Source organism: Phasianus colchicus, chromosome 13 (assembly GCF_987193195.1).
Source record: "Phasianus colchicus chromosome 13, bPhaCol1.hap1.1, whole genome shotgun sequence".
In the NCBI taxonomy this organism is placed as follows: Eukaryota; Metazoa; Chordata; class Aves; order Galliformes; family Phasianidae; genus Phasianus; species Phasianus colchicus.
Window position 1 is genome coordinate 18,472,491 of NC_143448.1, and position 27,181 is coordinate 18,499,671.

Here is a 27,181-nt window from a genome sequence, read left to right on the forward strand (position 1 = left end):
CGAGGAGAGTGGTGAGGTGCTGGAACAGCTGCTCAAAGAAGCTGTGGATGCCCTGTCCATCCCTGGAGGTGTTCAAGGCCAGGTTGGATGGGGCCCTGGGCAGCCTGGGCTGCTATGAAACGTAGAGGTTGGTGATGCTGCCTGTGGTGGGGGGTTGGAGATTTGTGATCCTTGAGATCCCTTCCAACCCTGGCCATTCCATGATTCTGTGATCTCACTATAAGTGAGAACATGACAGTTGCCTCTCAAATCAACTTGCTTTCTCCACTTTCTCCATCTTCTGGTGATCATTAATTACTACAGTTCATCAGCTATGCTCTTCTGCCTTTTTCTGCCCTTTTCTGCTGCGAGACTCAGCCTGCCCTTATGTGCAGGAAAAAATCCCTCTGCTGAAGGCATTGTAAACAGTCTTCAGTAGCAAAATCTCGTATGTATTTATGGCATTTTTCGTTCAGTTCAGCTCTTGGCAAAGTGACACATGAAGGAAATAGCTTCCCATTAATAACAGAAGATCCAAAATTGACCCTGCTTTCATGCTTCATTTCAGTGACGCAGGTAAAGATTTGTTTTGGGAGCAAATAGTAAATTCCAGCAGATAGTTGGCTCTAAGAGCATAATATAATGTCTGTGCTTTAAACACCAAGTTTTTCCCTAGTGCTTCTTAAGGCTTAGACATTATGTCACTCAACTATTTTTGTCTTCTGTTCAGAAGTCCCAGTTCCCAACGCAATATCTTAATGACCTGTAGAGTCTTGCACTCACATCGTAACCTTCGTTGCTGTTCCTTACTGATCAAAAGTAATGGAGTGCACAGAGATGCTAAAATCAGCTTATTATTTTAATACTGAAAAATATTAGGCTTTTTTCCTCCAAGTTATTTTTGTTTTGCGTGCGCTCTGGGCTGGTGGAAGAAATGAATAAAGGTGATTTGTTCATCTCTCATACTTTGTTTGATATGGTCCATGAGTGACAGTCCATAGAGTGATCAGCAGTGGTTGTACAGCAAGGCTGTTTAATGAAGGCTTTGGAAAAGGGTAATATTTTCTGTCATCTTTTTTCTATTTTCCTTCTAAGAGGGTGGGTTGTTCCATTAAAATTCCATTCAAGCAGACAGGAGCATTTATAATGCTCCAAAGAATATGTTCTCTATTTTTGAGTATATTATGTTCTTTATTCACCCAAATCTTGTTTTAATATTGCTGTAAACTTAATAAGAGGAGATGAGATATGAAGCGATAATCTTTTAAATATAAGGAAAAATAATTTTCTCTACCTTCGTAGAAGGCATAGGTCTAAGCCATCCCTTATTAGAGATTTTGGTAATAAAAATCTCTGCTTGTAGAATAGCAGTCCCACAAAGCTATCTGCTGTGCTAATCTGGAGAAATCATTTCTTTTTTGTTTTGTTGGCTTTTTTTTTTAATGCTCCTCATTTATGATTTTTCTCCCCATGTGATATGAGCCGTGTTGCAGACGTGCCCACCTCCCACCACTGCTCCGACAGCTCTGTGCTCCGTTACTGGGAGCAGCAGGGCTGCCCTTTGGACCACGTGTGCTTTCAGAAATCACCGTCCCCCATTCCAGACAGCAACCCATGAAGGATTTTGGGGAGTGATGGCAGGGTTGGGCCATTGGTGCCCACGATGGCTTCATGCTGTACGTATTATATACCTTTGGCTGGAAACCAGCTACTTGCTTGCTGCTGGCTGACCCTGATGATTGCTTAACTGTTCAGCATGGAGAGATCTCGTTTCATCGTGATGAAAAACAAAGTACTCGCGTTCGTGTGCGCGCGTTGTCAGGTTACTAAATGGCAGGTATAGAGTTCGGGCCATTAGCGCGGTTAAACTTTGCACTGCGTTAAGTGCAACAGTAAATCTCAATGATTTAAACCCGTCTCCAGGTTTCCATGCTGTCTGCCTCTCTTGGGCGATCCAGGGGATGTTTTACTGTTTCACAAACAGGAGGACTCCCCTGCTTTGCCTCCTCTCTTTGAGCATTTGCTTTCTTGAAGAGTCGGGGCACAGCAGCTCTCTGTTTTCCAAGTTAAACCATGGAGACTCGTTTGCAGATGAGCACTGAGTTTATCTTTGAGGGAAAACCTACGTGGTTTGCACAGGCTTTCCACAAAGGCTTTTGTAAGATAATGCTGCACACGGTGAGATTTCACCACTGATGGACTTGGAACACGTGTTGTTTTTTGTATTTAATCCCTTTCATCTTTCCAACAGATTTTCAGTCCAGTTTTTTCAGAATTCTTAAAATATTTTGAAGTAGAGGAGCAAATATCGAATAAATTGAAGTAGGATGTTGGAAGAACATTCCTTCGTGATTTGTGTGCTGACTTGGAACAAACCATATAGAAAACCACATATTTCTGCAGCTGGAGTTCTTAATAGTTAATTTTTGTTTCAAGCAGACACTGACATTAAAGAACTACAAAATGGCCAATTTGCTGCTTGCTTTAGGGATTGAAATCCCACATCAGCAGCACAGTTTTCAGTTCCGATCTCAGATGCTATTTTAATTAGCTGAGATGTATTCGGCGTATTCAAAATCTCACTTTATTACTGTAACATTTGGAAAGTATATTTGGGAAACTATCCACAGTAGCTTGCTTTTCAGCCATTTCTTCGGTGCTCTGTGAACAGAATTTTTTCTTTGTGGAATAAGTACTTGAAATTATAAGCTTGATTGAATTTATTTGATGTGGTCTGCTGGGACTAATTGCTGTATGCAGGCTCTGTCAATTATCCATCTAGAGCTATCAGTTCCCAACTGATCTGGAAGCAGAAAGCAGCACTGCTTTATACAGAGATACTCTTCCTTTGATAGTGATGCTGGGCTCCAACCAGGACTGGGCTATGAATGAAGCTGTGTTATAAATGGCTCTCTTTTTTTTTTTTTTTTAACAACTGTTTCTACTCCTGAAATAGATCGTTCCCTGCTTTTGGAATGACACTACGTATTTATGTTAAACAGCACAAGTGTTACAGAGTTCACCAGGAGGAAGAGTTAGATTTAAGTCTCATGTCAGGTTGGTGTGATTTTCTGATTAACTGTTTTGTTGCAAGTGCTGGTAACGACCCTGAAAAGAGATCTCAGTCCCATGGCAGTGACACAGGAGGTGCTGTTACACCCAGCTCATCTGACTTAGGCTCTGCTTTGTGTCCAGGACTCTGTGTTCTGCTTCGGGGCTGTAATTCTGACTCCAAACCTCAGTCAGCCCATTGGTTTCAATTGTTAAAAAGAAGTAAAGAGAGTTGTAGAAGTCTCCATAATGCATCGGGTTCAGGTAGAAGCAAAATATCAGCAGTGCTGGTAGGTAAGCAGAGGTATCAACTCGTAATGACAAAAATGTTAAACAGAATTTATGCACCTCAGAACTGCTTTGTGCAACTTCTTTTGGAGTTTTTCCTGTATTAAAGCGGTTTTGCACGTCTAATAGTAGGAAAATAGCAGTGTGTGTGTCAGGGATGGGACATCTCTGCTGTGTGAACACAGGAGATTTGGAGAGCAAAACACTGTAAGAAAGACCGGACCAAAACCAAAGAGATTCCAGCAATAGCACAGTGATTTTGTTGTTGGCTTTGGGATCATGTTTTCCATCAGGATAAATTTGTTCTATAGTAGGTCAATAAAAAAGAGCTTATCAAATAGTGAAAGGGTTTGGAAGCATACAGAAAAGAGTGCATGCCAGTGATGCATACAGCAAAACTCAATACCAAATATCAAGTTTTTGGTCAGTGAAACTGACTGTGTCCCATACACCTGGGTTGTGATTTGGTATGAACCTGGATTGCACATCTCCTAAAGGGGTGTCACTTGTGTCCATAGCTCTGTTCAGTGTTGGAACAGGATGCTGATCTTCAGGGATGTGTAGTAAAACGCCAGATTTCTACCTTTAGGTGCATGTTTTTCATTGTCAGTGGTGATAAATCAGGGAGATGCTGTGAGAAAAGCAGGGAAAGGAGTCATCAGTGAATCATCTGTTCTGAATTAAACTGTGACTCAATCGAGCATAACGGGAGTGGAACTGTCAAAAACGTTTGTCATTGGACTAATTCTTTTCCAAGTGATTCCAAGAGCTCCATTATTTGGTGTCTGTTCAACACTGGACTCTAAATAATGAAATCACTCATGAAGTTCGTGAATGTGTTTCATGGCAGTTTGTGTAAATTCATCCTTAAAAGCTGCAGATCTGAGGAACAGGTTTGTCTTCTGTGGAGCTATTCCAAATTAAGATGACTTTCAGTTGGATCAGCGTATATAATGTGGAGCAGATTAGTAGCTGTGGAAGACTGGGGATGATTGAGGTAGACGTGGGTAGGTAGGACTGCTCAGGGATACTTCTGTTTCATCTTTTAGGAAAATATGGTTATGTCAGAGCATTTATTGGGTATGTTGGCTGCAAATGCTTTCAGAGGAAATGCTCTCTTCCCCTGGGAAGACTTATATTACACCAGTTCCTTAAAGAACACCCTTTGCCCTTGATATATCGATACCTGTGACTTTCTAGAGTTTATCCGTTGATTGCAGCCTGCTTTAGTTTTGAGGGCTGAGTACTGCATATTTCATTGCTATGGGAGTGTAGTGGAATGCATTTCGAGACTGCTGTCTGTTTGCTAAAGAAATCTGTCCCTTCCAACTCCTATAAAGTCAGAACATCTGAAGTCTGAATTGGGTCTGTGTTTTCCTGGCGGAGCAGCACGTTTAATGCTTGCTGCACTGCCTGAGGCCCCCGCTTATTATCACTGAATTGTAAGCTTCTTCCAGCGATTGTTTGTTTTTCTGGAAAGCTACAATGAAAGCTACAGCAAAGAGAGTCAGAGGAACAAAAGAATTCCTTGAACATTGCAAAATCGTTGACCAAATGGACGTTAGTGCTCTCGATCCAGTGGCTCTCGGTTCGTTGGCTCTGGTTGGGCTGGTGGCTTCTGTGCTGTGTTGGCAGCCAGGGAGTCAATTAAGGACATTCCATCTTTCTAACACGGTTTTAATCCTATTTCCAGTTCCACTGCATCAGACCAAGCCAGATTGTTTTATAGATTCTGATGTTTATTTAATATATTTTTTTCCTAGCCTGAAATGAAGTAGAAGAGCCTTTCTGTGTCAACGGCAAAATTAGGAGTGCAAACTTCTCAAACTTCAAAACTGATAGATTTGAACTGGATAATCTTGGAGGTCTTTTCCAGCCTTATGCTTCTATGATTCTCTCCTGTCGTTTCTCTCCTTCAGTATTATAAATTTTCAGGCAAATATTTTAATTTTTGCCCTCGGGATTTCCCAGAATGAAAAGCCTTCTAATTATAGACTAATTGTATAATTGTAGAAGAGGAAAGCACAGTTAATTTAAAAAAATAATAACAACTTAAATTATCCCTTGGAAGTGAATAACATCCCTCTAAATTTGTTTTGCTCAGAGCAGGAAAGCAGAACAGGAGAGTTGGTGGTTCCCCCCCGGTCAGACTCTGTAATGGCACACGGCATCCAGCGGCTGCTGCCCCACGTCTGCAAACGGCGCTGAGCTCGGAAACAGCCCCCGTCTCAAACTCCAGCCCTAGCAGATAAGGGCTTTGCCTTCCATCCAACTCAGATCTCGTTGTCAGTGTAAAAACTGAGGTTTAGTTTGAATCGTTGTCCGACTTCACACCAACGCTGTATTGGTTCCAAATGTTGAATGTGTTGAGAGTTGTGTTTTCCAGCTCGAGTGGAGCGTTTTAGAGGAAAGAGAAATGGATTTGTCGTCTTTGTTTTGTGCTTTTACTGTAATTATTATTAAAGCAGAAATTGGGGCAAAATATTTGAACGCGGTGAAAATTGTTGCTTTTCTCCACCTGGCAAAAACCGAAAGCTAAAATGTCCCCAGGCAGCAATACTGTGTTATTTTGTGACATTGAAACACGGCAAGGAAGGGAAAACGAAAGTCAGGATTGTGCTGTGCTTAAAGAGGGCTGCCTCCTGTGTGCCTCTGCGCCGTATTTGATACCATGGAGTTTTATGGCTGGTGCAGTGCTGCTGATAGCATCTCGGCGCTGTGTTCAGTGCCGTTCCCCTGCATTCCCTCTCAGTGTGAAACACAGCAGAGGTGCACAGCAGCCCGGTCGCTCCGGCACGTCGGCCGTGCTGTGTGTGGTATTGGAGTCGAATTTAAGAAGTAATGCGTGATTTTTTTGCAGCTATGCCTGAGCTGGGCTGCTGTGTGTGTTAGGGCTGCTTAGGTTACCGGGCATCCATAAGAGAAGTTACCTTCACCTTAGCTTTGTGCCTGCGATCCTTATGGGTAATGAAAAGATCGAAGCACTGTTGGGAGTTGTTTTAAGAGCTTTGAGGAGAAAGAAGTGGGGAGGAACAGCTCCTGTGTGCATCCTGGTGGAGCTGCTGCCGAAATCCCGTTGAGGAGCGGTGCTGTCGGAGTGCTGTGCTTACAGAGTACGGAGGAAATGAAATGATTTTCTCTGACCGCCAGACCCCGCGAGGAATCAAGAGCAGTTTAACGCCGTGATTTGGTAATTCTGCGCTTCCTCCGTGGTGGTGTGCAGGAAAATGCTTTGTATCACTGGTCAGAGTTTTATCATCTAACTGAAGGGAGCTGCACAGCAGTGCGGTGTTCTGAGCAGCTCGGGATGTTCAAAAACATCAGGGGAATATGTGACAATTGGAAGAGCTATACAGGTAGAGAATAATTCAGTTATGAGTTGCACCCATCTTGTGCAGATCACCATGCAGCCGATCAGGTGGCTGGCTTTGTTTAGATGTTACACACAGCCAGCTCTTTGTTTCACTGAGTATTTCCATTGCTAATTATTTCCTTCGTTTTCATACACGTTGCTGGACACTGGGTGACATTTTGCCTGAAATCTCTTAAGCTGCAGCTTCCATCACCACCACAGAGGAGCTGAACATAGAAGTCAGTGAATGGAGCTCCCAGCTATCTTTTTAACCCAGTTGCACCAGATGCATCGCATAACAGTGCCACAAACCTCACTTCTCTGTTCTGAAAGCAGTGTTGGTTGGAAGGAGGGAGCCTTTTTTGGGCACAGCTGCAACAGAAGTCAGCTCTGTGGCTTGTGGTTCTGCACAGACATAGGTTAGGGCATCAATTGCATCTGAGCTGTGAATTTGAAGTTGTTTTCCAATTATTTTGATCTAGGAGGGTTGTTTTTTTTTATTAGTTTTTATTCGATGACAAACTTTGTGGGTCTTCTGAGCATTAAATGGCAACGTCTTAGGAATCAGCTTCAATAAAGATTTCATTTCTGTGCTGTTCTTTGAAGACTTTTTGAACCATTCTTTTTAGGTCAAAAAGTAGACTTTCTCTCCTCTCCATATGTCTCCATACGTCTGTCTAATCAGGAGCTTGTTTCTCCCTCAGGATGGGCTCTGGCATCTCTTTTCTCCAGTTGCTCCAGGAAAAGTTTGGCTCCCAAAGAACCTTCTCATTTTGGCTTTGCATTGGTTTCCCCTGCTCTGTGTTCTCAGAGCCCATCAAAGGCTGCCTCCTGGCTCCCTCCTGCCCTGACATTCCTTCCCAGCTGTGCTTTTTGCTGAAATTTCAGGAATATCCTGAGCTGCTCCCTTTGAAGTGTGCTCGTGCCACTTTTGCATAACTGATTTCAAGCCCCAGCAGCCTCTCTCGGATTCCAAGCCATTTGGGCAGGTCTCTCCCTGGGGCTCCCAGCGACTGCCAGGTACCACCCTGCATCCCACTCACTGCCAGGCTCCTGGCACAGAGCTGCTGGCACAGCCCCAGAAATGTGATCTCAAGTTATGACTTCATGCAAAAAAATTACAGCATTTGCTTGCGAGCGCTAACCGAGATTAGAAATTGTAAGGGAGCATCGCTTTTTTGTTTTCATTTCCTGCTTGCTGGTTTGTTGCTTCTATGGAAGTATTCTGCTGAATTGCTCGGGACTGCTTTCCTCCTCGATATCATCTTTATTTGTTGTGAATTGGTTGTGTTGTGCAGTCAGTCCTTCCTCTATAACCTCTCTTGAAAGCAGTGTGGAGGTTCTACAGATGTGTTCTGAAATCTGTATGTTTCAAAAGCAAACTTAATTGTGCCGGGTTGTCATGCTTGCCAATTAAGACTGAGTGTATTCTTGCATATCAAATCCTACAGCTTCATACCACTGGGCTGTGTCTAAAAGGAAAAAACAACCCAAAAATGTGAGTCGCTTGCACATTATGCAGAAAGAAGTGTCACATTTAGGGTTAATGGTTGTGCTTAATTTCAGCCAGAGGAACCAGAGACGTTCCTTGGGTAGCTTTGGTGGTGGCAGGGACTCAGCTTTGGGAGCTGAGTTTTCCAGGCAGGAACCTATAGAGGGCTGTCAGACTTAGGCTGCCAACTTGGAACAGACCATAGAACTTAAGAAAGACGTATATATCAAAACATACAAAGGCACACATGCAAAAATCTCATGGGATGGCTGAATTCCATGCTGTACCGGGCATAAAAAGAAAACAGTGTAGTCAGTGGGAGAACAGAGAATTTAAAGTCTGCATTTGCTAGGTGTGCAGGGAATCTGAAACCCAAATGGGTTGAGTACAACAAAAAGGAATGCGGTTGGGCAGCAATAGCTGCTTCTGGCACTCCTGATGCATTTAGCCATTTTCTTTCAGCTCTGAAAGAGAGAGAAAGAAAAGTAACTGTGAAATTGGATTGAAGAAATCAGAACGGTGCTGCACTCCGGTAAGATCCAAAATACAGGGCAGCTTTTGTACCTTCTAAGGCTGAGCGTTCTGAAACAGGTTGAAATGATAGAAAATCCTGTGGCTAATCAAACTTGAGAGCTATTTTTTTTTAATTCTGAAGGATTTCTTTTTATTGTCAGTGCGATGGAAGGCGATAAGAGAGAAGATCCCAATTGTAATCTGATGGAGAAAGCTTGGAAGCAGAACTTTCAAAGCCTTTCAAAGCAGCAGAGCTCGTCAATGAAAGCAAGCTGTATGGTTGATGGGAAGGCAGTGGGCATGGCCAGGCTGCTGTGGCGTGGTGCAGAATGCACAGCCTGTAGAACTGACCTGCAGCCACAGCCCACCTGCTGCACGTTTGCTTTTGTTTTATCCAGCAGCTCTGCCTCCTCACAAAAGCAGAGGGAGGGGCTGTCACAGCAGCCCATAAGAAGCAGAATTACGTTTTTATGCGGATTTTAATCTTTTTTTGTCAGCGATGGTTTTCTCGATTACCGTCTGAGTTTGATTCAGTGCTGGAGATGCTTTGCTGGAAATCACAGCGTGGTTTTGATAGCCTGGAGCAGTGATGGCCGTTGTGTGGTCCAGGGCAGCCATTTGGCCTGCATGAAGAATTTATTGCCTGGGCTGCAGTTGCTGCAGCAGTCATGCTAGAAAGTTCTCCTCTGAGTCTCTGCAGCACTGTCACTGTTCTTGGATGTGTCTGCAGCAGGGAGGAGGGGAGATGAATAGCGTTCTGGAGTTGGTCTGACTCGCTCATGAGCTCGGCCATGGGAATAGGCCCTGTGATGAAGGCAGCTCGGGAGGTGCTCGGGGTGGGGGATGCTCGTGGGCTGGGGAGCAACTGGGAGCAGGAAGGAGGGGAGGATGGGTGCAGGTGGGGAGAGTTGGGCAGGAGGAGCTGGAAAGGAGCTGCTGGGTGGTGGTTCCTTGGCGTGGTGTTGGGATGGGGTGGGCAGATCCAGGGCAGTAAGTGAGGGAGGAGAGCTGCCCTTGGGCTGCCTTCCCCCCAGAGGAGAAAAACTCCAAACTATCTGAAGTCACAGGGATGTGACAATACAGAAATGAATTAAGCCTTCGGACTCCTGTGCTGTTATCTCCGTGTACTTGGGACCAAAGGCCAGGAACCAGTAGGTAGCAGTTGCTAGATAAATTAGGCACTGGTGCAGTGAAAAGGAGGAGGAGGTTTTGGCCTCAATACAGCTGTGTGAGAAGTGTTCAGGATTTGTCTCGGGGAGGCCAGCTGACCATCAGCCACTAACTGGTATTGCCAAATAGAGCAAGTGGGTGATATCCCGCTGGAAAATAGAGGTTATTTTTTGACCGTGTAGAGGACTAGCCAACGAAAAACAACACTCAGACATTTTGTTTGCAGACATGATTTCTGGAGTTTTAGCCAAAAGCACAGTGGAACAAAGACCGAAGTTAAATTTAGTACATGTCAACCTGATCAAAACCAAGTATACACAGACAAAGCCTGGCCAGATTCAGACACAATGTGGCCTGCAGTTGCCAGAGCTTGCACAGAAGATGGGATCTTGCAGAAGGGAGCTCAAGCCGTTAATTACAGCAGAGGCAGTGTATCTCCAGTGTCACTGTGTGAATGTGGTAGGCCTTGTTTGTAGTAGCTTATTTAAAGGTAGTAAACCAGGGTTTTCATGGTTTCATGCAAAGAATAACTCCTTAAAAACATGCATTATGACTGTCCAGGAGTTAAAAATGGATCTTCAGGGAGCGCTAGGAGGTTTTGTGAGCTCAGATCAGTGAAAAACCTTGCTACTGGGGCTGGATGAGGTACTGTTAAATTGTAGAATAGCAGCACTGAATGTCACCTTTTGGCATTTTGTTCAATGGAGAAGTGAAAGCAAGAATGCCTGCGCTGCATAGAAAGTGATGTCAGCATTGAATTGCAGGACAGGAAATAATTTATTAATAATTTGGGTTTTGTCTGTGGAATTGATGCCGTGGGGTTGGTGGTAAGGGGCAGCTATAGGCAGCAGGATGTTGTGTGTGAGAGCTGACCCACATGAGCATAGTGCACTGCAACAGAAGATAGATGCACCATTTCTGGAAGAAAAATGTGATTTTGCAAGGAAGTGTTTCAAACAGGCAAGTTCTAGAGGCTGTGAATGCCAAGGGGCAGTGAGCAAGCAGCCCTCCATCAGAAGCACCGGTGCTTTCAGGGAGTCAGCAGGTCCAGGCATTGGCACCGAGCAAGAAATGCTGAGCACGAGGTTGGCTCTGAATATTTCATTCCAGCTCCTGACATTTTTCTCTTGAGCTGATCTGCTCACTTAAGAGAAATAAACTTCCAGCCGTGCAGCACAACCTGCATCACCTTGTCGTGTTCCCTGAGAGCACAGCCTGGTTGGAGCCCAGCGAGAGGAGAAAGTGGACCTGTAGCTTCAGTCCTTCCTTCTGAAGGGATGGGTCTGCTGATAAACCACGGCGCTCGTTTTGTGTCAATTAATGCTGTGACACATGAGAGTAACTTCAGCCAGCTTCTATCTTTTCTATCTTTATGGTAGTGTTTGTTTATCAATGTTTACAGGGAATTGTCTTCACAACAGTCTCCGTATTATCTCTGGAGCAGATTTTATTCATTAAGCCTCTTGCAACCACAGAACTGATCAGCATACGAAGTATTTCACAACAGAGTAAACAAAGGCGAGCTTGCGGTCACAAGTACCCGACGTGTTCTCCCAGAGAGGCTGGGAAGCATTGGTTTCAAGTTCCTGTCGTTGCTGTGGCTTCGAATTCCCATTGCTTGCAGGCTCGTGTTGGAGCAGGCAGAGCGAGGATGGAAGATACCATAAATTTCTCAGCGTTTAAACTCGGGGAGTGTGAATCATTTCTTTCTTGGAATAACTTTAATAGAAGAATAGAATCCAACCTGATGAGAAAAACGTGCAAAATCTTTTTCTTTTTCCTTTTCCTCCCCTGTTTCGATGCTGCTTTTTCCAGCCTATTTTTATCATGAACGCTTGGAGAAACCTAAGGAACTTGGAGTTGTAACGCTTGCAGATTGAGAGCACTGTGAAAAAGCATTTTGCTAGGAGGCTTACTTTAAGGAACAGTGGACTTCCAACCAATTAGGAAAGAAAATAATTTGTCTGGGATCGTTTACATTAGATTCTGAACAATTTCGGCAACTTTGGGGATGTTAGAAATTGGTTGGATTTCCTTCTGAAGAGATGAAACATCATTCCTAATGTATGTTACAGCAATATCAGATGTCAGGAGCATATGGGAGCTTATATCTCACAGAGGCGATGCCAGAAGGATAGCAGTGTGTTCAGTAATTCTCTGGTTTTACAAGAAGCGATGGATTATATTCGCTTGAATTGTACTCGGTTACGATGTCATTCTTGGGATGTTTTATCTTGGTGATTTCAAAATACTGAATAAGAGTAAAGCACGACAAACTCAGCGGAGATAATTCAGAGGCTCTCAGCCCTAACAGAAATATTGACAATACTTTGTTGTTTTAGGACTTGGATTTATGGTTCTTGGGGATCTATTCCACTCCTTAATGTCATATAATCCATCGAGTGCTGAACTGAAAGCCAAAACTCCTCCTGCTCAGATCCTGTGCCTGCCATTGCTCGTTGGACTTTAATAATTGGCGTGAAGGAATACGGCCACTAACAGTGGGTGAGAAACGTGATGCTGCGTGACAAAGCTCCTTACCACGTAGCTGAGCCAGAGCAAGGATGTCTCATGTGAAACGTGGAACTGTGTGACACGCAGCCTGTTCCATTGCGGGCAAGGGTTCGCATTCACCTGCATTCTTTTTTAATTGCTGGAGGTGTAAAGCTCACCCCTTCGTGGCATGTGGGAGATAGCAAGGAGATGACTTCAGTGTGGCTCATGGATTTCTAACTTGTAGTCTTGTTGTTGTTGTGCTCTTTGTAAAACTTGCTTTTGTATTGCCAGGAGGAACTGATAGTAGCAGGTTGAAAGATCTATGGGCAAAAACATTTGTTTCTAAAGAATTTAAAATGATAAATTTTACAGTTTGCCATCGATGATCCTGATGCTGCACTGGCCAACCCTCTGTAGGCTGCTTCATCGGCCCTTCCAGCTTTGAACTGACAGTGTGACAGTTAACAGCAATCAGGAAACCATTCATTTGAGTGCCTCTTCTTTCATGTGCATCTTTCATTCACTCTGGGTGCATCCAGCATTGCTTCACGCTCTGCAAAATGAAGCAGTGTTGGGGTGCAGTAGTGAGCAGGTACCTTGAGATTATCCAAAGTGAGCTTGGTCTGCACCAGGGAAAGAGTGACTGTGGTTGTGCCATGGCCTGGGGTCCATTGCTCACATTTTACTGGAATTTTGTTTGACATCTTGACTTACCCAGGACAAAAACCACTGTTAGAATGCATAGTGGCAAAAGCAAACCTTTTACATCTCTTTTGCTGCAATCCATTCTTAAGGTGCCTTGAACTGAGTGGAAAAGGTTGGATAAGCGGACCTGGATTAGTGTCAGCTGGAAAGCTTTTGTATTTATCCACCCAAGGAGTTGCTTTTAAAAACTTATTTACAGAAGTTTAATTTTGGATAATAACTATTTGCTTTCAAGTGATTTGCTGCACTTCCAGTGCTCAGCTAGCTGTACTAGCATCTTTGACTTCTGTAGATGCTCTCCTTATTGAAGGTCCTTTAAGATTTTTAGCAATTAGTCTATATTGATAAAGTTATTTATTCTTATATTTTTTTACTTTCTTAGCTTGGAGGAAATGTGGGGTACATGCTAGAAATTGTAGAATCTCATCCCAGTTCTGCCACATCGTCATCCATAGGAAATTGGTGCATTGCATTGCTTCAGTTTTCTTGCCTATGTGGCAGATAGTTGCTGGTCTCATCTCTCTCCCAAAGTATTTTGCCACTCTTTAAGTGTTTGAGACTAATACCAGACCTTCAGATAAGCTCTTCCACATGCCACTTTTATGGGAGTAAAATAAAAATGAGGTTATCTGGAATTGACAACAACTGTGAATTTCAGATTAACTGTGAAGTCTTTCTGCTCGAAATCAGTGCATCCCACTTCCTTGGAAAGATCTTCTCCTCCATTATTCATTACAAGGGCCTTAAAATTATACTCTAGTGACAAAGCCTTTATTTATTTTTAGACAATTGGCATCCACTTCTGGCTGACCTAGAATGTTTCTTTGATGACAATGTCTGTGATCCAGCTGGGTTTGCTGAATGGTTGAATAAACAAAGACAGATAGTAAAATGTGGGAAAGAAAAGGCTATTTTTATTATATTAGAGAGTCTGTCCAGCCAAGTCCAGGCTTGATTCTAAATGTCATATCTGTAACAGTACACTTCAGTTAAGTGCCCTCGTGGTCTCTGCAGTATTTCTGGAATTTTATCATTATTGGATTTCAAGGTTACGAGAAGGTTACGTCCAAAAGGTTCAGAATGAAGGTGATTCACAAAGGCCTCTTCCTTCCTGAAGTATGCATGGTATAGCTCAGGTCGAATACATAGAAGCCAGAGGATAAGTATAAGCCAGTTGTTTTCACGTTATCATCTTTTTTCGTTGTTGTTTCATTTGTTGGCCATTTGTTTTCAGCAGCTTCAAAACCAGCTTAATTTTGAGAGGATAACTCTAGCAAAGAGCTCTGGATCATAGACTATACAGAAGCCTTTTGTTTTGAAAGAATCAAATAGGTTTTTGAACTAAACAGTTTCCTGATCCAAGTTTTTCTTTCTTGTTCAAAACGAAGAACGTAAACCAGTTACCATGAGAGCAGTGTTGGAGGACAATGGCTGTGATTCAAATCCCACTGTAAATCTAGAGGAAGTTGGTCCGTTCTGTGAGGCTGAAAACCAAGTGGCAAATGACCTCCTTGCACGTATTTAAATTTAGTTATTACAAACAGTAATGATGAACAAACATCCTGATGCTGTAGCTCTGATGCTTCTGGCACAGGAGGAGCCCCAGTGAGCCCTGGAGTTCCAAGGGGGTGTAGAGCTTGGGCCAATGGAAACCATTCCTTCCACCATAAAAAGCAATGGCACAGCTCAGAGCTCCAGCATGGATATTGGGAGAATGTTTTTACAGGGGAGATACTTTCACATTTTTGTTTGGTAGTGGTGGTCGGAACGAGGAACAGTTTTTCCAGTGTGTGTAGGATAAGCAGATGTGCTTTGGCCTTGAAGTACAGCTGCTGTCCTATCAAGGCATGGGTTAATTCTACCATGTGAAACTACTGAGTACCCAACACGTGCCCTGCGGGAGCCTTCTACAGTCATAATCACTGTGTTTGTATTGGATTAGGAGCATTAAAGAATTTATTTAGAATCTTTTCTGTTTATCAGTTCATAGAATGTGGAGAAAAAAGAAAAAAAGGCCTTCAGTGTAATTTTCCATGATTCGTACTTTTGGTGGTAATAAATAAAATGCAATAAGAATAAATTCTGTTATTTATAAGACTATTTTGGTCTTTTATTAGAATTTAATAACCCAGCCAAAGCTTCAATCAGAGCTCTTCTCTTTAACATCAAAACGACTGCTCAGAATTGTGTAGTTGGAGGCTGATCCCATTGACTGCAGAAAAACATCACCCGTACCGATGCCAAGGAAAGCATCCGGTGAGACAGACAGAAACAAAGGCAGCAAACCTTAGCCATCCAGTTGGGATTAGGAAGTTTGTAAGAGCCAAGCATGTTCTAGCTCCCATCCCTGTGCCTCTGCCTCTTGGTTAGGTCTCTTGATTAGATTCTGACTTGGGTGTGTGTCAGGTGCACCAGGTATGGTTTTTGAAGGAAAAAAGCCCCCAGAATGTTAAATAATAATGATAAAAATTCTTAGGGTTCTAAAAGAATTGTTTTTTATAAATGAGAGCAACTTTGTATGAGTAAGATAACAGCGAAGGATTGGCTCAGGAAACCAATGTGTGCAAGGTTGCAAATCCAGGCTGCTTTCTCCCGTGTTTGCATCCCTCCTTTTCTAATCCAAGAGTACCAGCAGTGTGCTGCTCAGTCATCCTTGACCATGTGGTGATGGTAATGATGCAGAAAAGGAACATGCATTCTTACAGAAACTATGAGTTTGTGCTATAACAACCTGGTTGGCCAAGATATCAGTCTGTGGAATCAGTTCCTAATCAATCCTGCTGTGTCAGCATCATTTGTTACTACCAGTGGTTGTAATGGGCTTTGCTGTTATCTGCTTCTTCATTGCTGATTGCCTTCTGATACGGTTTAATAGATGGTTACATGGGTCTTTGAGTTTCTCCTCAGTTGTTTTTTAAGGTGAGGATGAGTTCATCCCAAAGCAGAAGAGAAGAACAGAATGGCAGTGCATCCTGCCATTTGGGATGGAGTTGGCCTTGGGTCATACTGACAGTTCTAACGATGGAACTGGGTAATTAAACAACAGTTTGGTGACAGTGGCTTCTGCAAAGGCTGCTAGCAGCCATCAGAGCTGGGTTGGCTGCTCCAGTGCAAGTCCACAGTTCAGAACATGCAGCTGAACAGATAAAATATCTGAATATTTTTTACCTTTTTTTCTCCCATTGGGTCCAAGGTAGCAGGAGCTGCTCTGCACATCCAAGCACTGCCTGACTTCCAAGGTGCTCTGCAGGAGAGTGGTAGAATTGTTCCCACTGACCCTTCTGACTTGAATGCTAGGGAGGTAGGACTCAGTCATTGCAGCTCTTACTGCCCTGTGTGAGGGATGAACAAAAATGAAAGCACTGAATACTTATGTGAGGGGAACAAAAGCCTAATGATGAGCAGAATCTATCAGCCTTATCTTCTGGGTGGCTACAGAAGGAAATAATCAAGCACCCATTACACTGGGTTGGTTAGGTGTTAAACATGCAGTTTCATGCCAGTGCTTTAAAGTCAGCAATGGCCAAACCCTTGGTTTTGATCTGCAGGCTTAACAACAGCTCATTTTGTTTGCAGGACACAACTCTGCATGATGGGGTGTTGCTGTGCAGTTGCCATTGGCAGGTCAGCATGCATGCTGCCATGTAACCGTGTTTGTTGCACCACAGTCAGCCCAGCTGCCTGTGTCGAGATTTTTCCATCCAAAATATAATGACAGCAATGGTGTGAGCCCTCCTGGCTGAGGTGTGCAGCTCTGGAGCTGCTGCTCTGGCTTGTAGCCCAGAGGGCCTTTAAATGACCCTGCTGGCAAGGCTCTGGAGGTTGAGAAAACAGCGTGTTGAGAAATTGTTTAGTGACTTTCTAAAGTAATCTCTTAATTAAGGATAGGCTTCTGAATACACCAGGGCTCAGAGCATCTGCACTGCCGACACGCTCATCCAGCTCAACGTGTGTGAGGCTGTGCACAGGAAATCAGGGCTGGAATTGCTGCTTTGTGAGACTTTGAGAGCTGCAGACCAGATCTTGCTGCTTTTGACAACGTGTGCACCATTACTGCAGGGACAGCGCTCATTTTGCTCGCAATGATCAGCTTAACCTGAGCTGTGCCTTTCCCAAAGCCCAGTTCCTCAATAGGTGGGGATGGTGGGACTCTGCTCGTTGGGGCTCTCTGCCTCCCCCAGCAGTGCCTGCATGAGGCTCACGTGTGCAGTCAGACAGCTGCAAGGTGCAGTGTTTCTCAAACTCCGTTGCAGGGATGCAGTTTCTATTTCATCATTGTCCTGGCATATTGCTGGAGTTCAGTGTGTTATTAAAATAATAATAATAAAAAAAAACCACTTAAAGTATATTTCTTTTCCATATTAACTCTTCATTATCCTGGGAATAACATCCTACAGCCACCTGCCTACATGGAGAAAGGGAACCCCTCACGGTGCTTTTATTGAAGCTGATGGCTGCAAAGCTGTAACACGTTCTCACCAAAGAGAAGAACAGATTGGATGCCCTATTGCTTTTTTGGTTAAGAAATGGTAGAAAAACACCTGCAAAGCAGTTTGATTGCTTTTCTGATCCTTCATGCAACATATGCCCTGGAGAACATTCTTTGTTAATAATGCACTTTTTATTGTGGAGAATGATCCCAAACCCATCCAGAAGGGTAATGGATTACAGCAAGTATGGGGAAAATACCCTGCTGGACGAGTGCTTTCTGTTAATATTTTATATATATAGATTAATATCTTGTATAGAATATTTTCAACCCAGATGGATGGATGGAGGCAGGGTTTTACTGCATTACTAAAACGTGTGAGCTTATGGTACAATACTCTCTAACTTACTGCTGCTGCTTTTAAAGCTGCGTCTAGGCTGAAGGATTTTGAGAAAGAAATTGATGTGAAACAGATGGGTGAAAAAAAAAACATAACTGAATTTTGTAACCATTTTCTGATAGAAGAGAACTTTTTGCATGGAGCGCCTTGGTGATTTTTATCTGATAATTCTGATGTTGTAGGATCTGAAGCGACGGGGTTTTGAAAAAGGGTTTATATGTTAAAGAAAGGGGCTTGGAAGAGGCACAGCTCAGTTAAGTTGATCATTGCATACCGAATGAGTTCTGTCCCCACAGTAATGGTGCACAAGCTGTAAAAAGCAGCAGGATTTGGTCTGCAGCTCTCAGAGTCTGAAAAAGAAGCAATTGCAACCCTGCTTTTCTACATAAAGCCTCACGCGTGTGAGCTGGATGAGCGTGTCGGCAGTGCAGATGCTCTGAGCCCCACTGTATTCAGAAAGGTTTTGCTTTTCAACTTAAAGGTGAAGGCTTTCTAACTTTTATCCGAGTTAGAGGGACGTTAGAAACCAGTGTTTCCTCTTCCACCTGCCTGGCCAGCAGAGCCTTATTAAATTACCACAAACTTTGAGCGCTAAGCGTTGGAGTCTGTCGTGTGTTCGTTTCCTTTGTCCAAGCTGCATTTCCAGCTGTATCTGCTTTATTTCAGTTTTAAATCTGTTCAGGGAAGCACTGAGAAACACGCGTTTGGAATGAGCACCCTGAGCGGTTGCGCTCGCAGATAGGAGGGTGCTCACATTTCAGCAGCAGCGCGGAGGATGCGCCGCTTCGCAGTGAGGAATTGCTCCCAGCACTTAGCTTAGATCCAGCATTGCCCCCTGAGCTGGTGAGGAGCGTGCAATTGGTAAGGATTTATACTTTTCTACTGTCTAGTCGTTGTCTTTTAGTCTTAGTTTTCCTGAATTCTGTGATGAAGTTTTTAATTTCCAAAATATCCTGATGCTGCTCGTGTTCAGTTTGGACTTTTTCTTAGTTAGTGACAGCAATGAAGAAAAATAATCATCAGTTTCGGAAGCCTTGAATGTTCGTTTAAAGCACGGCTTCATTCAAAGCGCATTCAGCTCTGTTTGCTGTGCAAGCAGCTCATCTCCCTGCAGGAGCAGCAGTTTCTGCTGGGTGCAGCAGCACCGACCCTGCATGGCCCACGTTAATCCTTCATAGCTGGAACGGAGGGCATTGGCTGCACAAAGCAAGCTGCAGGAAGTGTCAGGAGGCGTCACCTATATTTGGAGGCGAATTAAAGCACTGCAAAGAAGCAAATGTGAAAAGCATCTCATGGTGTTGAGCTAAATTACTGGAGCATAAGGAGATGTTTTGTACTCGGTGTCACAGCGCAGCGCATACAGCCCTGTGCGTGTCTTTGCAATGGTAACCTTTCCAACCTCTCTTAAAGAACTTCCAGCTCCGTGCTATATTTTATTCCTTTCCCCTTGGCCATTTTCTTAATGCTTTTTTGTTTATAAGTTGGGGAAGCTAAAACTGATGGCATACTGAAGGGCATAATGCTTAATGCTATTTTGCATAATGGCCAGGAATTTTTAATTTCCTTCCTTCCCGTGCCTTTTCACATTCATTTAGCTGAACGTTCCCTCTGTTCCTGTGCATCTCTTCTTTCTGAGTGCCCATGGTTAACGTGTGTGTCTGTGTATGATTTCACACTGCTGGGGATGGATTTCACCTGTCGTTGTGCTGCTCTGCTCTTAGGGAACGCTGCATTTGGCTTCCATCACAGAGGTTTCTGCAGTACCGGAATGATTTGTCACCTCCCTACATTTGCACATTCCCATGCATTTTTCTGAATATTAAGATTAAAAACATTAAAAACCAAACAGCAGTTAAAAATCCCATAGCGTTCCTCTTGATGTTGGGATTCAATATGGGCTCCTTGGCTCAGGATTTCCCCTTTTGGGGATACGCTGAGTTGCTGCCATTCTCAATAGAAGTTGCCTTTATATTTTTAGATACATTTGGAAAGAAATATGTTCTGTAAATAGTATGTTTTGATTGGAAGTATCGTGAACTCCTTTAACATATTCCTTTTTCACCAGTAAATATGACACCAGCTGGACTGAGGGCTGCGTTCCCCCCATAAGCTGTTTATGCATACGGTCTGTTACTGTTAAGCTGAGTGCAAGTTCTCAATTTTGGGTATTATTCTTTTTCTGGGGAAGGGAAAAAAAAGAAATCACACAAAACGCTCACGAGGAATTAAATTCATTTTGTAAAATCACTTGAGGGGAATTGGATACATCTGCTCCGCTCGTTCAGTCTTTGTAAATTGTATTAAATGCTCTCAGACGAGGAACATTCAACATCCAGCTGCCCCAGGCAGGCTGCGGGAGGCACAGTTGCATGTTTTCAAGCAGACGCTCGAGGTCTCTCCAGATTTGGGCTGTAACCTTTTGTGCCACGGCTTTGCAGCGTAGCAGCAGTGCGGTGCTGTGCTCAGTTCATGCAGTTTTATTGCAGACCTCAGGCAAGAGCAAGCCGAGCTGGGGTAAATTCTGACCAAAAGAGACTGTAAACTGTCCTTCTTCCATGTTCAAATACACAGCAAAAGAAAGAATTGTTTTCAATGAGGAGAAGCTTGTTGCACGTGTTGTTGTGTCTTTCCCTGCTGGGCTTACAGGGGAACAGGATGAATCGTTACTGTGAATGGCATTTATCTCTCTGCAGATAAAAGAAGACTGTCAACACGTTTTCAGTTACGCGCAGGCAGATAAATGAGGATGCAGCATTCAGAGTAAGGACACTTAGGTGATAATTGTCTGTAATTATTGCCGTGCCCCTGTTGGAGCAGGATTAAAATGTAAGATTTGGGGAGTTTGGGGTTCCCTTTGGCCACATCCGATGTTCTGTGTCCACCAGGAGTTGGACTCAGTGGTCTGTATGGATCCCACCCAACTGGGGCTATTCTGTGGTTCTATGAAAACGTTGCATTTTCAGCACAATTTCAACCCAAATTCACCAATTAAGTCACAGTTTTCCTGATACATTGCTGCAGCACTGCAGTGAAAACCGATCCAAACACACAGGGGTTGGTGCAGAGATTTTAAGGCCTAATGAAGCAATGGCTGTTGGGGTTCTGTGTGCTGTGCTGTGCTGACAGGGCAAAACGTGGCAATGAATGAAAAAATGGAACTTTGGACCATATCCAGAGATGCCAAAATCATCGAGTTTGGGCTTTAACGAAGCCCAGTATGCCCTCAAAGATGCTCACTTATTCCAGAGTGCTTTGCAGGAGCTGAAGAGGCTTCAGTGATGGAGTTAATTTAATTTATAGTTTTTTTACTTTTTTTTTTTTTTTTTACGTAGACTTGGATACCATTCTCTGTTTTCAGTCTGTGTCTTTTTATGAGAAAAAAAAAAATCGTATTAATTGTTTTCCCTTGAAAAAGCACTTGCCAAGCAAGTCTTTGTGACGTGTACCCAAGGGCTGTTTGCATAGGAAGGCTTCTCCATGCATTGCTTCAGACAGCTGGCAAGCCCCCTGCCAACAGCAGCACTGGCATCTTAACCCTGTATTCTTGAAAACGTAACAAAAGATAACTTCCATCTTTTTCACAAGTGATCCTTTTGAAAACCCAGATGACAGAAGGTTGGGAGAAATGGGAACGGATTTCTTGTGTGGGTTAAAAAATTCCTTTAGTTTTGTGTTGCAGCTTCCAGAGGTATGTATTGGTACTAATCTCCCATACAACAAGGAATAATAGTAACCCAGCAGGCAGTGTCATTTGTTATTTCTCTTCTAATCACGGTGCTCCTTGCAAGCAAAAGTGCTCCTTTATTGCTTGCTAAAACAGAAACAGGGATCTTGGAGAGCCTAGGTAGCGAGGGAATGAATCCCTTATGGGAAACCCATCCCTACCAGAATTAGTGGAAAAATAAAATGCAAGCCATAATGAGTCAAGAGGATGGGTTTGGTTTATTAGTTCCAAGAAACACCCGAGTTAAAGGCTCAAAAAACAAGTGGAGCATCAAGTGTGAGTCTGGCAAAGGCGAAGCGCGGCCAGAAGAGGCCCAGGGCAGCAGGGCAGGAGCTGTGCCTCTTCCAGCAGTGCTGTGCTTGCAGGGCTTTGCTTTGCCTTTAGGAAATGAAAGCCCCTCAGGCAGAGCTGTCGCAGCAAGCATGGCGATGTGCAGTGCATAACCTGTACAAAATGTGTGCGTCTTCCCCACGTGGCTTCAGTTGCTGTGTGTGTGCAGGTTCACACGCTGAGCAGCAGTGGGTTCTGTTCTAGTTTCTGCATAAAAGAAGGTATCAATGGATGCTGTGTATTTAAATGAAGCTGTTCTTTGGAATGTTTTTCGTGTCGTTTCTTCTCGCTGCCATTAGCTGCGAGTGTTTGGAACTGGAAACAGAGCCCAGGAATTTCCCAGAAAAGAATCTCTCAGGGACAGGCACCAGCCTCCCCCGAGAAAGGGAAAGCTTAAACATTTAATGGCTCTATTAATTAAGTTCAGTAATTTCTCAGACTGTTGAAAACGTGTAGACGTGCCTGACGGATCCGTTGGGTTATTCACCACGGGAGGCTTTGAGGTAGCGAGAGGTTTTTTCTGATTGAGTTTTGGCAGTGTTTCAAAAGGGGTTTTAAGCTGATAAATGGAAAACGCGAGACGCGAGGGCTGCTGGCTCTCCCTGCCCTTAACACTTGGAGGGCTGCAGCGTGCTTTGGTTGGCATCAATTAAAAAGATTTGAGATCCGGGTGCTGATGTGTGGGATGTCCGTTGTCACACGGTTATGGGTTTGTGCCCTCCTGTTGTATGGTGGTTTGCTGTGGGCTGGGTGCTTGTGCTCAGCGATGGGGCAGGACGTGGCCTCAGCACCTGCTGTGCTCTGCTTTATTGGAGCTCAAATTTAGAGGTGTGAAAGACAGAGGAAGAAAGCAGCATGCACCCCACAGGTACTGTGTGTCAACCCCCTTATCTCAGGGTACATTTCCCTTATTTCTCATTTTAAAAAAGGGGTGAGGTGGTTCTTTTGCCAAAGCTGGGCTTGGTTTTGGCATTGCTTCCTGCATTCCATCCACTTTGTCCTCCCAGAGCAAGGGGGGGGGGGGGGACCCACAGAGATGGCTTTGGATGGAGGTAACACAGCACCAATAGAGTTACAGCAGCACGGGCTGACTGCCAGCAGAGAGGGCTCCGGGCAGCTCCTCCACCACAGCCCAGAGGGGACAGAGGGTGGATATGGGGTTACTGTATGCAGCAAATAAGGCTTTTAAGAAAGAATGAAATGCAGCGACATAGGAGAGAAAAACATCTGCTGTGAATGATTCTGTAATGATCTTTAAGATGATGTTCCGGAAGGTGAGGTTGATTGCAGGAAAAAAGTGCATTTCCCATGTTATTTTTAGAGTTGTTGGCACTCTGCTGACTTGGAAGACTGAACATCAATGGGGCAAATGTGGGGTTCATTGTGTTTAATGACAATCACTTAGGTGGGTGTTACATCCAGCCATGCCTGGAGCAAGTACTGAACAAACATTGCCAGCAGTGTGACGTGGCTATAGGAGGTGATTGCAGTCTGCATTAAACATACGAGCGTCTCACCAGAGATTCATTTTTCATATTATATTTTAAAAGCCAAATCCCCAAGTTGTGGATTGGTGTGCTGGATACCTTGGGTAATTCTGCTGGGCTCATCCTCTGCAGAGATGCTGCGTTCTCAGCTTCTCTCTACAAGAGTACTTCAAAAAAAGCTTATCTAAATGAACCAAAGGTATATGTTTAGTGGATTATTTTAAACTGTAATAAGCCCGTGTGTGGGCAGTAATTTACAGAATTCAAGCAGATTTAATTCATGTATCTTGATTTCGCTTTTGAGTCTAATTAAATCGAATTGAGTGGAAATCACTTGAATTATGAATGAGATTGTCTGCTGAGGGATTTGATCTAGCTTGGCTTACTCACTTAAAAGCATTCTGTGTTCTAGATAGGCACTGCTAAGCGTTTGCATGTCTGGATAGGAGGACAGGTAGATGGATTTGGGCACAGCACCACATTTACCTTTATCCTGGGGGCTGCACTGTGATACTGCAGCTCCTGAGGAGGGCACCTTGGGCTTCCCTGCTCACCTCGGGTGCCCCAGCTCATGTGTTTGATGCTCACGTTCTCAGCAGACCTGTTTCTCTGTGCAAACAGCAGTCGTCCTGCTCTTTGTGCTTCGGTTTCGTGCTGTTCCATTTCAGGCAATTGGGAATTTTGCTGTTGGTCTGACAGGACCTGGCTCAGTCCTTGCTGTTTTCAGTGTCAGCTACGAAAATGCCATTATTTTAGTTGCTTGGTGTTTTTCTGCTTTGTGGACTCAGTAACTGTTAGTAGGTGAATGCAGTGCTTGGTTACTGTGAGATAACCACACCTTGGGGGGGGGAGGGAAGCATTTTATTAAGATTTATGCTACAGTGCTGCTTTTCTTTGAAGCTTCCATACTGCACTTCGAGCAACACAAATCTTCACTTAAATGCATTTTGAAACAGATTACCTTATGTCATTTTCCATTGCAGCTGACAAAGTCCTGCAGTGCTGACATTCCTGCCTGCATTTCTTACCAGCTCGCAGTGTCAGCATTCCCCAGCACTCGGAGTTCTCTCAGTCCCCCATAGGTCTGCTCAGGATTTGGGGTCCAGCACTGTGCGTGCAGTGCCCCGTGGGTGTTGGGAGGAGGCAGAAATTGCTTCAAATTGGCCAAATGTTACAACAAGACGATTTAAATGATTTTTATTTTTTTTTTTAGGGAGAGAAATTAGGAGCATATTGAACCACTTTCCCCAACTGACCACGCTAGTGAAATATGTCTAAGTATGCAATACATCCATATGCCCTATAAAAAAAAAAGCTGTGCGTTGGAAATGTTTGCACTCCGTGCAATGTAAGCATTTGTTAGTGATTTTTCCTAGGTTAGAGCTGTGCTGTGGGGTTGGGGGACAGGAGGTGGTTCTGCTGTTACAGAAAGAGCATCGCTGGTTGGATTTGGCCCTTCTGTTTGTGCAAGTCACCCATCGAAAGAAAAATGAGACCGAAGAGAAAGAGATGGAGCAGAAGATAAAGCCTTTTTATTCTGCTGAGGTTTTTTCCACTCAGCGCTGTAAAAACATACATGAATGAGGTGTTGGGTGGAGCAAATACTTTGGAAAACCTTGGTGTATTTGTTCTCGGAGGGATGTTGGGAGGATTCAAACTATGGGAAAGTGAAAGAAAAAGTTGAACAAAATAGCGATGAAAGGAATTTCGTGTGGGTCAGGTGTTTGAAGCAGAGCAGTAAGGAGAAAAAGTTACGTTTTAGACCACAGAATATGGTAAATGAAGCCAAAGATTTCACAAGGAAAATGGGTTTTATTTTTGATTTTAAAAATGTGGAGTTAATTAGTTTCAGGTAAAAATGATGTGCTTTTTAGGAACTTTCTAGGAATGACTTTTTGGAAGTATCCCCGTGCGTGTACTGGTGTGCCCCACAGCACTCCGCAAACATAACGAAGATGAAAACAGCATCTACAAAAGCAGAAAAAAAACTCTGGATATGTCTATATGCATGTGTGTCAGCACTGTTTGTCCACGTGTGCAGATTTTGCTGGTTTGTTGTTTCGTTATGGTTTTTGCAAATTAAACTGTCTGAATGATCCTAACGAGTTGCATTGCAGTCGCCTTCAGCTGAACGCGGCGCTGCCTTTCTGTAGGGAGTGCACTGCTCACAGACTTTTCCTCTTATTAAGAGCATAACCAGAAATGGTTGAAATACAGTTTTAGGGACGTGGTATTTTCAGTTGTGACGCTGAGCTCTTTTTGCTCAGCAGTGTGTGATATAAAAGGCACAGATGTGCGTTTCGGCTGTTGCTGCACCGCGCTTTGTCAGTTCTGCGTTGTCTGAATTCACCAGCAGCCTTCTAGCAGATTTTGGGGAGGATCTCAGAGCTCTGATTGCAGATGCGAGGTGCCAACGTTGAATCGCAGGAATCATAGAATAGCCTGGGTTGCAAAGGAGCACAGTGCTCATCCAGTTCCAACCCCCTGCTGTGTGCAGGTCACCAACCAGCAGCCCAGGCTGCCCAGAGCCACATCCAGCCTGGCCTTGGATGCCTGCAGGGATGGGGCATCCACAGCCTCCTTGGGCAACCTGTTCCAGTGCCTCACCACCCTCTGTGTGAAAAACTTCCTCCTAATATCCAACCTAAATCTCCCCTGTCTCTGCTTAAAACCATTCCCCCTAGATAATTCTGGAAGTGCATTGTAAGTTGCTATGATTTTGAAAGTGCATTAATTAATGAGGCTGTTGTCTGTGAGTTGCACTCTGTCCCTTCCCTGTGCATTTATTGGTTGGTGTGTCTCTTTAATTACAATCCTAGCTGTGGCACAGAAACATCTCCCAGCCTGTTCACACCTACTGTGCAGGAGTAGAGTTTTGACTGCTGATGTACGAATTAGTAACGTGGTTAATGGCAAATGTGAAAACACACAGAGGGATTGTGTGGATATTTCCAGCGACGGTGAAGGATTCAGCTGCAGAGCAATGTCAGCTGAAGCACGGGATCCCATGAAAATCCCCGCAGTGCACATAGCACAGGGCGCAGCCTAATTGGCTCGCTTCTTCCAGGGGAGACAGGGATTTATTTCCTATTTTAAACCTTTTTCTAAGTGCAGCTCTGACAGCGGAGTCCCTGCCAGATGCGTGGAGCTGCTGGTCGCAGCCCGTGCCCTCATTTTATGTATTTGGAGCCTTTCTGTCAGTCAGTTCTCCAAAAATACCCAGAAGGAAGCAGTAACCACCTTTGTGCACACGTGAGGGGATGGAAGCAATAATTTGCCCAAATCACCTAAGTGAATAGGGAGCAGAGATAAGAACTTAGGAATCCTGGATTTCTTGTTTGCATTTTTTAGCCTTTGCTCTGATTCATGGTAGATTTTCTCATGCTTTTACTGGGGAAGAAGCCAAAGCTTGCTTTCTTTTGGAGGAAAACGGCTTGATTCCTTTCTGCTGTGCTTGAGATCACATCTCAGCGCTCCTTCTTTGCAGAGGAGCTTATGACTAATAACTGGAAATTCTTCCAGTTCTTCTGTGGGCAATTAACAAAATGTAGATTGCTGTGCATTGAACCACGTCGGGAAACTCTTCCGCAGTCCCCTGGCCATGGCAGATGGGAACCAGATCTGTAAAAGTCGCTCAGTCCACGCGTTACTGGGAGCTTCAGAGCTCTCACAGCTCTGACGTACGGTGCAGTCCTGTATATTCACATACATCACACTTAGCAAACAGGAGAGCCTGATGTATTTGTGATGGTTGTTTTCCAGAAT

General features: G+C 44.0%; 1 protein-coding gene across 9 annotated transcripts in view; it reads left to right on the forward strand.

Moving 5' to 3' along the window:
• BANP (BTG3 associated nuclear protein) overlaps nt 1-27,181 on the forward strand; it is a 127,220-nt gene that overhangs the window by 75,681 nt on the left and 24,358 nt on the right. Inside the window, exon 13 of one of the 9 annotated variants that reach the window (XM_090149471.1) lies at nt 12,188-15,045. The exons of 5 other annotated variants lie outside the window; for them this stretch is intronic. In XM_090149471.1, coding sequence (XP_090005597.1) covers nt 12,188-12,229 — 42 coding nt within the window. In that variant the 3' untranslated portion in view covers nt 12,230-15,045. Of the gene's footprint in view, nt 1-5,422; nt 5,801-12,187; nt 15,046-24,629; nt 25,949-27,181 lie in introns of those variants that run through there. 3 more of the 9 variants (XM_031614971.2, XM_090149472.1, XM_031614973.2) reach the window with 3 other exon arrangements.